Genomic DNA, 15,425 nt, shown 5'->3' with positions numbered 1-15,425 from the left:
CTGGCTGAAGTCGGATGCTTAACCGACTGCGCCACCCAGGCGCCCCTAGGCAAATAAACTTTTGAAGTGAAAATTAAAATTGTGACCCATAGTGATAATATTGAAGGTGTTCGCATGGTCACCGTCTTGTCTGCCTGTCCCATTCTGGGCATTAGAAATGTTAAAGGAGGGGCACCTCAGTGGCTCAAGTGGTTAAGCATCTGACTCTTGATTTCGGCCCAAGTCATGATCTCACACTTGGTGAGATCAAGCCTTGCATTGGCTCTGTGCTGTCACCACAGATCCTGCTTGGGATTCTCTCTCTCCCTGTCTCTCTGCCCCTCCCCTGCTCACATGCGTGTGTTCTCTCTCTCTGTCTCTCAAAATAAATTTTAAAAAACATTAAAAAAATGTTAAAGGAAATTGAGAATCAAAGAAGTACTGTATTTAAAGGAGCCACATCAAGGTTGGCGAGAGATCTGGAAGTCATGTAATATTTGGACTAAAAGAGAAAATTTCATGGAGACTCAATAACTTTAAATACGTGAAGGTCTGTCATTTAGATTTTCTGTTTAATGCTACATGTTAGAAGCCTGGATACCATAGGAAGAAGCCACAAAGAGACTAATTTCAGCACACTATGATGCTGTAATCATTCTTTAGAGTAGTCCAATAATGGAATGGACTTACTCCAAAACCATGGGCTCCTGCTGCCTCTAGAAACCCTAAACTAACATTCACTAGCTCTCTTGGGAAGGATGTTTGTTGGATCAGATAATCTTAAAAATCTTTCACAACATTACACTCTGGTTCCAGTGCTTCTTAAGGCAATGAAATTAAATTCCAGGAAATATCAAATCTTTGCTGGCTACAACTTCCAACTTTGAGATAGGCCAAAACCTCCAAAATGGACTTTAGTACAAATGGAGGAAGACCAAATGGGAAACAAAACAAGCACACAATATAGGAGGTAGGACAAGTGCCCGGGTTATTTCTAGATACTGTTTCTTGTCCCAGCTCATTTCAGCTGAACGGTCCCTAATCTAGCGACCTCATCTACCTTGGGGTATTTATAAGCCCCTCAAAGATGACAGTCTCTCAGGCACATTACCTGCATCTCTCATTGTACACTAGGGAACCATTAGCCGTTGGGCATAACAATTTGCACTTCTAGAAATTTGACCAGAGCGTGTGCCATGGATCCAACATTTTAGTCTTCCTGGAGAGTTATCTGAAGGCAGTTGCCAACTTGTAAAGAACAATACATGCCTCTGAAAATGTCCTCACATGGAGAACACTGCTTTTATCTGAACCCTGATTCGGGAGGAAGGCTAAGAAAGTAATTGATATAGGAATAAGACCCACAAGGAGACGCCTGATGGGTTGTTTTCTGTGTGGCGTCAGGGCTGAAATACCAACAATACCAGCCTTCCTTCTCCACCCTGTCCCCCAGCAGTAGTCACCTCTCCTCTAAATAAAATTGAACAAATATTTAACGATGTTGGTTTGAAAGGGAGCCAAATTATTAACCTACTCAAGTGACCTATGTCTCTGTCAGGCTCTGTTGTTTGCCGTAAATGTCGTAATCTACTACTAATCTTTGTTTCCTGCTTATTTCTATAGTGTCCATGGAAAACGTTGGAGAACAAGGTAAGATATGTTTTGTTATTGTTTTAGATGTGAAATTGTAAAAGTAGTTTTTTAAAAATAGTATTCCTGTAGAGTTGGTTGGAATTAATAAATTATACTTTGAGAATGTGGAGTCATGGTAGGGTTAAAGACTTCTCTCAGTCCCCAGACTGAACTCTGTTAGACATTTGGCAAAGACCTCTCCTTTGAAATGGTAGCCATTGTGCCAAAGATTCTTGGTGGCTTCAAAATACAGGAATATCAACAATCTCCTGTTTCAACTCAGAGTATTACCCCATTCCTGAGTCATCCATATAGTTCATGGAAAATATCATTAGCTGCAGCCATTTCACACTGATTTAAGTGCCTCATTGGATTACTGAATTTTTAAATGATTCTATGCGTATCATCCTGCTGTAAGAAATTGTCATACAGTTTAAAATACCAAGCATGCTGTATTTTAAACTAACATTTTATTCAACTGTATCTTATAGAATTTATTTATATATTAGTGTATTTTCCAGAATTGTTCATTATCACCACATACAGAATATTTTGTGCTTGCCTAATACAGTATTTCACAACTAAAACACCATACAAAGTGTGTTTATATACATTGCTTGAACAAAGTATACTTTTCTTAAAAGTTGTCCCATGTGGTAAACAAGACACTTGAACTCCTGTTGGAGGAAATCTTTCTTTGTCCAGATGGTCTCTGTTTAAATACATAGTTATTAGAACAATCAGTGCCAACAGATTTGACTACACCTGAGCCAAATTAGCAAATACCTCCTCAAATAGGAACTGGTTTTGCTCTTCTTCGTCAGTGAAGTTCTTTAAGCCTGAAGTTTTAACATTTTTTTAATGCTGTGTTTATTATTTAAAGTTGAAGGCACAGCTGCCTGACTTTTATAATATAGGAAAGGTCTCTCTAGCCATTTGGCTAATAGATTGGGGGTGTCTACAGATGAGAGCTTTCTAATCATGGGATATGAAATAATTAAGTTATTGAAGAATTTGGTTCATTTAGAACAAGCAGATCTTTTGTGAATACTATGATTTTAATGTGTATTTGCATATTTTAATGATAATTATGTTTTTCTCATTTTAGTTGTGTGCCTGATTGCTTATCATCTACTTTTTGCAATGTTCGTCTGGTCATATTGGAAAACTATCTTTACATTACCAATGAATCCTTCAAAAGAAGTAAGTTAAAATATTAGTAAAGTTATCTTGAAGTTGGAAATCAATAATACTGATGTCTGAAGAATGAACTTTACGTCTTTTTGTTAATGTTGCCCTTAGTGAGCGTATTGCTTTGTTTACATTAATGTGTCTGTTGGTAAATACTTGAATTTTCACTTTGTAAATATTATTTTTGCACTGGGTTAGTATTATATTTCTGATCTTAATTCTGTGGTGTGTTCCATTTCTACTTAAGAGTCAGACAGCAGGGTGGATGAATGGATGGATAGAGCTGAAGGTGGACATAGCTATAATTATCACACTAACAGTATATTAATTGGCTGTTCGCCGCCAGAAACAATAATAACAAAATAACAATGTAACTAATCCTCTCTATATTCAAAGTCTGTAGCCAGTCCACAGCTTATTGTGTATCCTCCGTTTCCAACATCACCTCTTGGCCTAAGGTGGGTGCTCCAGTTCCAGCCATCATGTCTACCTTCCAGACAGCAGGTCAAAGAAAGTAGGATAGAGGAGTAGAAGTAAGTGTCCCTCCCTTTAAGGATGTTTTCTGGAAGTTGTGATGCCATTTCCACTTAGTTTAGAACTTAGTTATATGACCACATTTACTTGCACAGAAGGTTAGGAATCTAGTCTTTATTCTCAGTGGCCATGTTAACCATATTAACCATGTCAGAAGAAGGAAATTGTGGACATTGGGGGGAAAATAGCAGTCTCAGCTATGGAAGATTTTAAGTAGAGTGATAGGGTCAAATTTATATTGTGAAAAGATCATTCTGACTAAGTATTTGTTTCTAAGTCTTTCACCCTGGTTAAAAGTTGGGCGCAGAGGACTATGCCTTACTTATTTCTATACCATTGGCACTTAGTCAGTACATGTTTGTTGAACTGAAATAAACTTTGTTCCGGCAATAATATTGTGGTTTTAGTTGGCCAGGTTTAAAAAAAAAAAAAAAGATAGGTCTAGGCATTGTTGCAAATTGTTCCCGGAAGTAATCTGTTTGAAATGCAACTGTGGTCAGAAGGCTGGTAAAAATGCTGTATGACCTGGGAAAGGATATTAAAAATAAAACCACAGGTATTTGCACAGAATTAATGGTATGGTTGGCCTAAAATGCTGTACATACGGCCTTTTTTTCTTCTACTCTCTACCTATTTTTGTTTCCTACCCCTTTTTCCTTCCCCCTGCCATGTTTGCTTCTTTCCTATTATCTCTCTTACTGCCATCCTGGCCTTAGTTGTAGGTTTGAAGGAGAATGCTGACTCCTGTCCTGGATGATCTTATCCTTTCTGGTTCTTTATCTATAACCTCTGTATTGACAATTCCCAAATCTCTTTCCGGCTCTGACCTCTCCTGTTGCAAACTTACATATCTCCCTGCCAAACATGGCTCCTTAATCCACTGACACTTCAAATGCAGCACATCAAAAGCTGAAGTCACCCCCTTCTCCCTTCCCAGACCATGACTCATCTGTTTCTTTTACTGGTTAATGCCACTGCCATCCAGCTCAGCCTTCCAACTCTCCACCTTTCTGGAAGCTTGGCAGCCTTGCCAGAGTTCTCTGGCTTCCTTGGCCCTCCCTCAATATCTAAATCCTGCTGATGTTTTTACTTCCTAATTTTTCTCTTTTGGTTCCAACCCCTTTTTCTTTTCTTTGTTTCTCTTATTTTCTTTCTTTCTTTCTTTCTTTCTTTCTTTCTTTCTTTCTTTCTTTCTTTCTTTCTTTCTTTCTTTCTTTCTTTCTTATCATTACCATAATTCAGGATCTCAATCATCTCTTTTGTTTGAGACATTGCAGTCTCCTATAGGGTTTCACTGTTTACATTCTTGCCTACACTCCCTTCCCAGAGCGCTGTAAAAATCCATCCTTCACCCTGAAGCTGGAGGTCTAAAATCAACTTTAACCCTTGGATTCTATGTCTTCTATGTGTTCAGTTATTCTACGTGTCCCACAGGCCAGAGGCCAGTCTCCCTCGTTTGGCAACACATGAGTCTTGTCTAAATTTCTGGCTTCCCACTTTATATTCTAGTGGTTTTTAATTACATGTATTTTCCTGTATATACCATGCCATTATTTTCTTTCCAGAATATTTTTCCTTACTTTCTCATCCAAATAATTCCATTTTTATTCATGGTGGCATTTCCATCTTGGTCTCCATTGCTGATTTCTCATTATCTCCCGAACTTTAAAGCATTGGATTGTTCCAGAGATCGATCCCTGGACTTCTCTTATTTATCTACATTATGACTTTATGTATCATCTCATTGCAACAGCTTTCAAATTAATATTTTCTGTCTCTCCCTCTCTCTCAAGAATAAATAAATACTAAAAAAACAAAAAAAAAAACAAAAAAAAACCAATATCCTTAGCCTGGTCCTTTCTTCTGGATCCCAGACTCATTTCCAGCTATGTATTTGGCATCTAATAGAAATTTTAAATTCAAAGTACCTGGAATCAAACTTCTGATTTCCCACCCACTCTCTGAATCTTCCTGTTCTTAAAGTTTGCCCAGCTCAGTAATGGCAATTCCATTTAAACCCCTGGGAGGCATCCGCGGCAACTCCTCTGCTCTCAGACCCCACGTCATGTCCCGTCCCGTTGAGCAGAGTCTGTAAGCATACCCTCAAAGCACGCACGCACCGCGGGAGCTCATTCCCCGCCCCCCCCCCCCAACCGCTACTTTCACGCCTGGTCCCCACCACCAACATCCCATGCCTGTATGTTGCAGTAACCCTTCAACCAGTTTCCTTTTTCTGTATATTTTCATCAAGTATCCACAGTGATCCTTTCAAAATAGAAAGCAGATCATATCATTCTTCTGCTTAGCACATCCCTTTGATACCCGAGCTCACTCACAGTAAAAACATAATTCTCTACTGTAGTTTAAAAGGCTGCGCAAGGTCTGGCCCCACACCACCTCTCTCGCCTTCTTCAGTGCTGCCTTAGTCACATTAGTTTCCTTGCATATTGTTCCATCAATATGCTAAGCATGTTTTTTCCCTCAGGGGTCTCAAAACCTGATTATTTTCTCTTGACCTGGAACATTCTTCCCACAGATAACTGTGTGACCAAGTCCCTTACTTACTTCGTCTCTGCTCCAGTGATACCTTATCTTTGAGGCTTTCCAATATCACGCTGTATAAAATGGGTAAACTATTCCTGGAATGCCCTATAACCCTTAACCTTGCTATATTTTTCTCCGTAGCATATCATTCTGTAACTCGTTCCATATTCATTTTATATCATTCCTAGAACGTAAGCTCTGCAACGGCATGAACTTTATCTGTTTTGTTCATTGACCCATCACCAATACCTAGAGCAGTGTCTGACCCATTAAAGGTATTTAATAAATATTTGCTAAATGATTTGATATAGACAAGTAGTTGTGTGTAGAGATGCAGGTTGTGTTTATAGCCTTGGTGGAAGTTGAAGTACCTTCTAAATTCTCCCTAAAATTATATGTGAGATTGGGCACCTGGGTGGCTTATTCAGTTAAGCGTCTGACTTCAGCTCAGGTCATGATCTCACAGTTTGTGGGTTCGAGCTCCGTGTCGGGCTCTCTGCTGGCAGCTCAGAGCCTGGAGCCTGTTTCAGATTCTGTGTCTCCCTCTCTCTCTGCCCCTCCCCTGCTCATAAAGGAATAAACATTAAAAAAAATTATATGCGAGATCATCAGCTAAGAATGAGAGGGAGGTAGGTTAATTGAGGTGTGGGAAAGCAGAGGTTTGAAATAGTGGTTGGAGAGAGTGAGGAAAATAAAATGATGAAACACGGAAGAAATGTCACAGTATTAAAAAAATAAATAAAATAAAATAAAATAAAATAAAATAAAATAAAATAAAATAAAATAAAATAAAATAAAGGGTGGCTGAGTGGCTCAGTCACTTAAGCATCTGACTTCAGCTCAGGTCATGATCTCACGGTTTGTGAGTTCGAGCCCCACGTCGGGCTCTGCACTGACAGCTCAGAGCCTAGAGCCTGCTTCAGATTCTGTGTCTCTCTCTCTCTATCCCTCCCTGACTAGTGCTCTTTCTCTGTCTATCAAAAATAAATAAATGTAAAAAAAATTATAAAAAAAAGAAAAGAAATGTCACAGTATTGAGGGAGCAGTCGAGATTGAGGACAGTGAATTTACAGCTGTCCCACGATTTGTTGGATGATTTTTCCACAAAAAAAAACATATACTTTATTTGAGTCCTACAACTGTGTGACATAGATACTATTTATTACCATTTTACAAATGGAGCAGTAGGTTCTGAACATTAGCTAATTACTCCAGGGCATCAAGAACTAGCATGTGACAGAGCTAACATTCAAAGCAAAGTTCCCCTTTTTCTTTCTTTCTTTTTTTTTTTTTTAATATTTTTAACGTCTGTTTATTTTTGAGAGAGAGTGACAGAGACAGAGTGTGAGCAAGGGAGGGGCAGAGAGAGAGGGAGACCCAGAATCTGAAGCAGGCTCCGGGCTCTGAGCTGCCATCAGAGAGCCTGATGCAGGGCGGGGCTTGAACTCAGGAACCGTGAGCTCAGGACCTGAGCTGAAGTCGGAGGCTCAACTGCTTAATCCACTGAGCCACCCAGGTGCCCCTAAAGCCAAGTTCTTCTGACCATCAAGCCCACACTCTTGGCAGTATACCACACTCTAGCATGGAGAGTGGACACCACAGTGGGTGGGTGTAGCCAGGGTATCGCTTGGCACATGGATTAAAAATAACAGCACTTCCACTTACATATTATTCTTTTAATGTTTCCTTTTTTTAAAGTTACAATAGAAGGCATAGAAATATATATAAAGTATAAAATATATGTAAATGCATATAAAGTTTCGCATATAAGGTTTCATATATAATATATTTATTAGCTAATACAAATAAAAATGCATGTCAGTCACAAATTATTGTTTTACTGATGGGTCCATGATCAGAAGGGTTTGGAGACCACTGTTTTATGAAAGAAAGAGCCCTCACTTGCTGGCGAAGAATCTTGAGTTATTCCATTAATAAAGTGGAAGATCTCGCCGTAATCTTTTAATTGATCAGCAGCCAGAGACCCTCCCACTTGTAAAATGAGGGGTCCTCAGCTTAAATTGACAATAGGGTGCTCTCAGCTGCTAAAAATCTTTGAAAAAATGGGACTAAAATAGCAGGGGAAGAGGTAATAAGAAAATCATGTTAATATTTTCTTGTTACTTTTGAGAGACTCAGGAGAAATCTGGAACTAAAATTTACCTTTTCATATAACAGGATTGTTAAATTGCTAATCATTTTTCAATTTATAAGATTTTCTCCCATAGAACTAAGAAAACCATACATTGTGAAAATGGAGACTGGACGAAAAGAGAAGGGAAAAAAATCATGCTAATCTACCCAATTTACAGGCTGAATTTCCTTCGAGTTATTTTTCCTACTTGTATTCAGCGTGCACAGATTCCAGTTTTTTCCCCCCACATAATTGTCCATCATTGGTTTATTGTGATTTTTAATCATGGCATAATATTCTCACTGAAATGCGTAAAAGTTTACTCTGTCACATCCCAGCTTGGAATTTTAGGCTGATCCCAACTTTTCATATTATAAATAATTTTGTTAACATGGTTGCCCATATTGTGTATACACGTTTTACCTATATTTTGGATTATTTCCTTAATATAAATTCTCAAAAGTCACATGCCTAGACCAAGGGAATTTAAGTTACTTGCCACATTGTTTGAAAAAAGAATGGTAGCAACATAAAGTGCCACCAGTTCAATCAGACCTTTGGCATTGCCTGTTGTCATTGAGAAAGCTATTGGTCGTCAATTAAATTCTATGTTTCAATTTGTACATTTTAGATACCGGTGAGATTACATGTTCATTTTTGTCCTAAGTGAAAAATAGCTAGCAAGAAAGGAAATGCATTCCATGAGTTTTCTATTGGTTATTAGATTTCACGTTTTTTCTTAATTTGTATATCCTTTAAAAATCATACTCTTCTTTAACCTGGACTGTGGTATTCTGGATGGGATCCTGAAACAGAAAAAGATATTCAGTAAAACCTAAGGAAATCTGAATAAACTATAGGCTTAAGTTAATAATGTATCAGTATCGATTCATTGATGTACTAATATATGATGTTAATGATGTGGACAATTGGGTGAGAAGCTATATGGGAACTGTATCATATTTTCTCAAATTTTCTATAAATCTAAAATGTTTTAAAATGGATAAAACTATTTAAACCAAACAAAACAGCGTGCATTAACTGGTCAGAGGACTGCCATACCCTTCAGGCTGGTGGCAGGTCAGCGATGTTATCTGTTCCACCCCGGGAGATCTTCATTCCATCAGCTCTCAACAAACGTCATCTTTCTTCAAATCTGTGACACACCTGTGCACGTACAAGTGTTCTGGGGGAGGGGCACCTAGCTGGCTCAGTGGGAACAGCATGTGACTCTTGATCTCTGGGTTGTGAGTTTGAGCCCCATGTTGGGTATAGAGATTGCTTAAAAATAAAATCTAAAAAATAAAAAGTGTTCTAGGGGAAAGGACTGTGTATTTGATGCATTCCAAAGTAGAATTAGATATTTTGAATCCATATGACACGAGTAAGAATTCTGCCAACCTGCATTTGGTTTTCTGGACCTGATGCAATGTGTTGTTTACTTATTAATAAAAGCATTAAACATACTAAAGAGTCTTTCAGTTCTGTCACTGACTGGAATTTTCCTCTAAGGTAAAAAGGATCCAGAGAACTCCATAAGAAAATGTGGTAAAATGTTGATGGGTTAATCCTTTTGACTATTATTAAGTCTTTACTAAACTGATTTTCAGTGCTAGGTTTTAAATTAATTTTAGAAACACAGAAGGGAGATATATCTGCCTAAATGGCGGGATTCTGAGAATGGAATGTTGGGGACTGAGATATGAAATAAGTTTTTTCTGGAGCGCCTGGGTGGCTCAGTCGGTTAAGCATCCGACTTCGGCTCAGGTCATGATCTCGCCATTCCCGAGTTCAAGCCCCGTGTTGGGCTCTGTGCTGACAGCTCAGAACCTGGAGCCTGTTTCAGATTCAGTGTCTCCCTCTCTCTCTCCCTGCTCCTCCCCCACTCACTCTCTGTCCCTTTCTCTCTCAAAAATAAATAAAAACAATTTTTAAAAATTAAAAAAAAATAAAACAAGTTTTTCCTTGATAGTCAGTGATCTGACCCAGGCCTACTGATACGTGTTCCTTTGTCCATTTCACAATCCTAAGAGAATGCTGAATCTGTGCTAGGACTTGATCCCTGCCCGTGTGGGATTACATGTTTGTGGGAGAGTTAGACAAAGGACCAATGAACAAACAAAATAATTTTAAATTGTGGTGCATAATACAAAGAAGGACTGTATGGACCTAGGGAAGAGTATGACAGGGGGAAGGGACAGAATTTTCAGGGTACCTACCCAGTAAAGGAATCTTGGAAGTTCTTTGAGACGATGGCATTTAAGCTAAAATCTGCAAAGTGAGAAGGAGCCATCTATACAGTATGAGGACTAGCATTCTAGAGAGAGGAATCTGCATGCACAAAGTTAATAGACACTTTTACAATGACCCTTTCTTTTTCTTGACTGTTACAGCATTATGACATCATTGGATGTTATACCCTTTATACCAATTAAATGTTTCCAAACAAGATGCGTAGTTCTATTGAGACCATTTTTCTTTTCTTTGAAAACAATGAACAGAACATTTTAAATGTTAAGAGAATATCAACGGGTGCATGATGCACACTGTTGAACCATTAAATAAAAATATTGGAATTATTAAATAAGTCAGAAAATCTGGCAAATCCCCTGATAAACCAATACAACCACATATGATGGATCAGTAAACAATTTGAATTTTTCTTTGTCAGCTCTTAGATTTAAATACGACCTGAAGAGTTACAATATTCTCATTGTATCAGCCTTCTATCAAAGTTCTTCTTTAGAGTAACTTTGAAACAATGGAATGAATTCTAGGAATCTATTATCCAATTGGGAGATAGTCGTCTACCTCCTGGAAATGTGGTTCCCAAACTTTTTTTGATTCCAAGATATTTAATCTGCTGTTTCTCCTGCCCCAGCCTCTGGGATCAGTCTGCAGCATCCTTCTTTGCCAGGCTGGAAATGACACTGCTCACGGCCACTCACCACCCTCATTTATATATTCAACCAATCAGAATACTTGTGTGAATATGTTTCAGGTTTTTAAACTAAGATTTAAGGTAGCAAGCAAGTGGAGAGCAACTGATAGAAAGAACACACTATGCCTTCACAAATGTGACCTTCATTTATTTGTTATTTGTATTCGTTTGAGAAAGGACTGGTTGAAGTGTAATTTGAAAAACTATGAAATGAATTGAGAGGTAAGTAAATGCTGTGAATTTATAACAGGAGGAATATTTAACGTAGAGAATACTTTTTTAAATTACCTTAGAAACTCTTAAAGACCTAACTATAACCTATCTACTAATTTAATGCCAGTAAATTTAATATGCTAATTTAGAATAATTTGTATTGTGTACATTTCTACTTACAGAAAACTTCTGTTTAGTTTCTTTACCTTAATGGGGCCGAAATTTTACAGTTATATTTAATTATGTGTCATGCATATGGGAATCTTATGGTACCTTAAAACTTATTTACATTTTTTCTTTTAATGTGTATTCATTTTTTGAGAGAGAGGAAGACAGAGAACGAGCAGGAGAGGGGCAGAGAATCTAAAGCAGGCTCCAGGCTCTGAGCCATCAGCACAGAGCCTGATGCGGGGCTCAAACTCACAAACCATGAGATCATGACCTGAGCTGAAGTCTGGCACTGAACCGAATGAGCCATCCAGGTGCCCCAAAACTTATTTACATTTGGAAGCTGGAGATTTATTTTTCTTTTTAAAATAACCTCGTTAGAATTGTCAACCTCTAAACAAATACTTTTATTTCTCCAAAGACGAAGAATTAGGCTCAAATATCATCACCTCATTTTCAACAAATTGTTTTTCTTTCCTTCATTGACCTACTTAGATTACTTTTAAAACTTAGAAAAAAAATTGAAAAACATGGCCTACATACAGAAGAAGCATTTGTAATGCATAGTTTAAAGAATAATAAGGGATGCCTGGGTGGCTCATTTGGTTGAGCATCTGACTCTTGATTTCGGCTCAGGTCATGATCCCAGGCTAATGGGACTGAACCCCACATCAGGTTGTGCACTGAGCGTGGAGCCTGCTGAAGATTCTCTCCCTCTCTCTTCCCCTTCCCTGCTCACACTTGCACATTCTCTCTAATAATAATAATAATAATAATAATAATAACAAAATAAAGAATAGAAAAATGAAAAGACCTAAACAGTCACCCAAGTATCAGAGAAAACATTTATATTTTCAGCATTTCTTGTGTACTCTTCCGCATTGTATTTCCCTGCATTCCTCAAGAAGTAGCTACTATCTTAAAGTTTTGTGTTAGTTATTCTCTTGTTTTTCTTTCTAATTCATATATATGTGTATGTATATGTGGATAGTGTATAGCTTTCTGGTTTTAAAAACTTTGTATGAATGGAATCATACTACGTGCTATAAAATGATTTGTTGTCCAACAGTATGTTGAGATTCTTTGTTGAGCTGAACACAGAGAGCTGAACACAGCTCAAGTTCATTAATTATGCAGTGCATCATAGGATTCAGTTATGTGGATATATCATACTCCAACTTATTTATCCATTATCCTTTTGGTGGACATTTGGGTTGGGTTTAATTTTTTACATTTCAAACCACGATGCTATGAATATCCTTGTACATGTCTCCTGGAACACATTTAAACCTTTATAGACTTCTACAACTGGTTTTGTGTGTGTGTGTGTGTGATTGGGGTTTTCTTTGTGTGTGTATAGCCCAAACAAATTTGATTTTTCTCAAATAAGGATTTTTTTAATTGGGTGGGCCAAATTGGCAGTGTAAGAAGTAAAATTAATGATTTGTTCTTTTGAGTGCTAGGAAATTCATGTCATGATTATCCTCAAGTTAAGGATAAAATTCACTTAGATAAGAAAGTTAAAATTCACTTAGATAAGAAAAAATTCAAGTTAAAATTCACTTAGATAAGAAAAAGTGCTTGATAGTTTTGTTTCTATTTTTATTCCTAATAATATCCGCTTGAAAAACTTACCCAATGAGCCAAATTTGTTTATTTTGTCACTTCATTTATTAGTATAACTAATAGTGGAGCGGAACTCTATAAGACAATTTTACATACTTTATTCCTCTTGAGTTTCATGAACATCTGAGGAGGTAGGTATTATTATTCCCTTTTTCTAGATGCATCAACTAATGATCCACTAGATTAACAGACATGCCCAGATTCAAACTCTGTTATCACTCTCAGTATATATAATAGATCTAATTAATATTTTATAAATAACTTTTCGGACCAATATGGAATTTCTTGAGAACATTGACTGAAATGTAAATTGTTTCCACAGTTCCATCTCTCTTATGCGGAGAAAGAATTGTTGGAGAGAGAGCCAAGAGGAGAAGCCCATCAGGAAGTTCTTCGGCGAGCAGCCAAAGATCTCCCCATCTATACCAGGACCATGTCTGGAGGTACATGATAATGAGTGCTTTGGCACGATTCTTGTGGTGACCTTCAGCATATTTATATACTTGAAACTGTCGAACACTCATTGAAATAGATTGTGTTATGTCTTGGGTGGTTATTCAGTCTTTCCTATACGATTCTACAAAACAGACACGTGAGTAACGGTGTGCGGCACAAAGATCTCAAACACATCAGCACGGACCTCACTTCCCTCGTGACTTCTCTAGTCACTTAGTTAGGACTCAGTGGAGATGTTAGAACTGCTGAAGTACTAATTTGTAGTTGGATTTATTTTTTAAATTTTAAAAAAAATTTTTAATGCTTATTTTTGAGAAAGAGAGAGTGTGAGTGGGAGGGGGGCAGAAAGAGAGGGAGACACAGAATCTGAAGCAGGCTCCAGGCTCCGAGCTGTCATAACAGAGCCCAAGGTCATGACCTGAGCTGAAGTCAGACACTTAATGGACTAAAGACTTTTTTTAATGTTTTTTTATTTTGATGCACATGAGCGGGAAAGGTGCAGAGAGAGAGGGAGAGAGAGAATCCCAAGCAGGCTCTGTGTTGTCAGCTCAGAGCCTGACCCAGAGCTTGAACTCACAAACCACGAGATCATGACCTGAGCCGCTGTAAAGTGTCGGATACTTAACTGACTGAGCCATCCAGGCACCCCTAATTTTTTTTAAAGTTTTAATTATAGACTTTTCCTATTATTTAATTTAAGGGAGCAATATCTATAATGAACATAACATTGACAATTTTACATAAATGTAAAGAATTGTATAAAGTATATAAAACTTAAGGGATTGATACAATTTCTTTATATTTAAAATGTATGGTAGTTTTCTTTCCTTTTTTTAAATTTTCTTTTTTATTTTTTTAAATGTACATCCAAATTAGTTAGCATATAGTGCAACAATGATCCAGGAGTAGATTCCTTGGTGCCCCTTACCCATTTAGTCCATCCCCCCTCCCACAACCCCTCTAGTAACCCTCAGTTTGTTTTCCATATTTAGGAGTCTCTTCTGTTTTGTCCCCCTCCCTGTTTTTATATTATTTTTGTTTCCCTTCCCTTGTATTCATCTGTGTTGTCTCTTAAAGTCCTCATATGAGTGAAGTCATATGATTTTTGTCTTTCTCTAATTTCACTTAACATAATACCCTCCAGTTCCATCCATGTAGTTGCAAATTTCATTCATAGTTGCAAGATTTCATTCTTTTTGATTGCCGAGTAATAACTCCATTTATATATACCACATCTTCTTTATCCATTCATCCATCGATGGACATTTGGGCTCTTTCCATACTTTGGCGATTGTTGATAGTGCTGCTATAACAAATGCATTTCAGTTAATAAATCTCATTTACCTGGGTCAGATCTTTTAGGTAGTTTAGTAGCAATCTGATTAAAGAATTGTCTTAAAAAATGGACATACATGACTATTGATACTTGCCCACCAAGACTCACCTAGAAATTTTGTGACTTTAGGCCTGTGCCACCCACTTTGGTAGCCACTAGCCCCATATGGCTGTTGAGCACTTAAAATGTGGCAACTCCTGGGGCATCTGGGTGGCTCAATCGGTTAAGCTTCTGACTCTTAATTTCAGGTCAGGTCATGATCTCAGGGTCATGAGATGGAGCCCCGAGTCAGGCTCTGCACTGAGAGCACGGAGCAGCTTGGGATTCTCTCTCTCCCTCTCTCTCTCTCTCTCTCTCTCTCTCTCTCTCTCTGTTCCTCCCCCACTTATGCTCTCTCTCTTTCTCAAAATAAATAAATAAACTTTACAAAAAATGTGACCCCTCCAAATTGAGTTGTGCTTTAGGTATAAAATACACAACTGGTTTCAGAGGCTTAGTATGAAAACGAGAATGTAAACCATCTCATCAATATTTTTATATTATTTATGTTTGTTTCTAACTCACCTGAGAATCATAACTAAGTCTAAGTCAAAGTCTTGCAATTTTTTTCTGTTTGTTTTCCCTGGGCAAGTGGTAATTCTTTGGTTTAATATTAATGCCACTGGTTCTGT

General features: G+C 37.7%; 1 protein-coding gene across 2 annotated transcripts in view; it reads left to right on the top strand.

Moving 5' to 3' along the window:
• Window positions 1–15,425, top strand: part of ZDHHC2 (zinc finger DHHC-type palmitoyltransferase 2) — a 69,173-nt gene that overhangs the window by 22,469 nt on the left and 31,279 nt on the right. For both annotated transcript variants that reach the window (XM_023252406.2, XM_003984627.6), the window contains exons 2-4: window positions 1,603–1,629; window positions 2,720–2,814; window positions 13,285–13,405. In XM_023252406.2, the coding sequence (XP_023108174.1) occupies window positions 1,603–1,629; window positions 2,720–2,814; window positions 13,285–13,405 (243 nt within the window). The remainder of the gene's footprint in view (window positions 1–1,602; window positions 1,630–2,719; window positions 2,815–13,284; window positions 13,406–15,425) is intronic.

This window comes from Felis catus, chromosome B1, assembly GCF_018350175.1.
Source record: "Felis catus isolate Fca126 chromosome B1, F.catus_Fca126_mat1.0, whole genome shotgun sequence".
NCBI classification, from domain to species: Eukaryota; Metazoa; Chordata; class Mammalia; order Carnivora; family Felidae; genus Felis; species Felis catus.
Note: the sequence above shows the minus strand (reverse complement) of the source record. Positions and strands in the feature narration are given on the sequence as shown.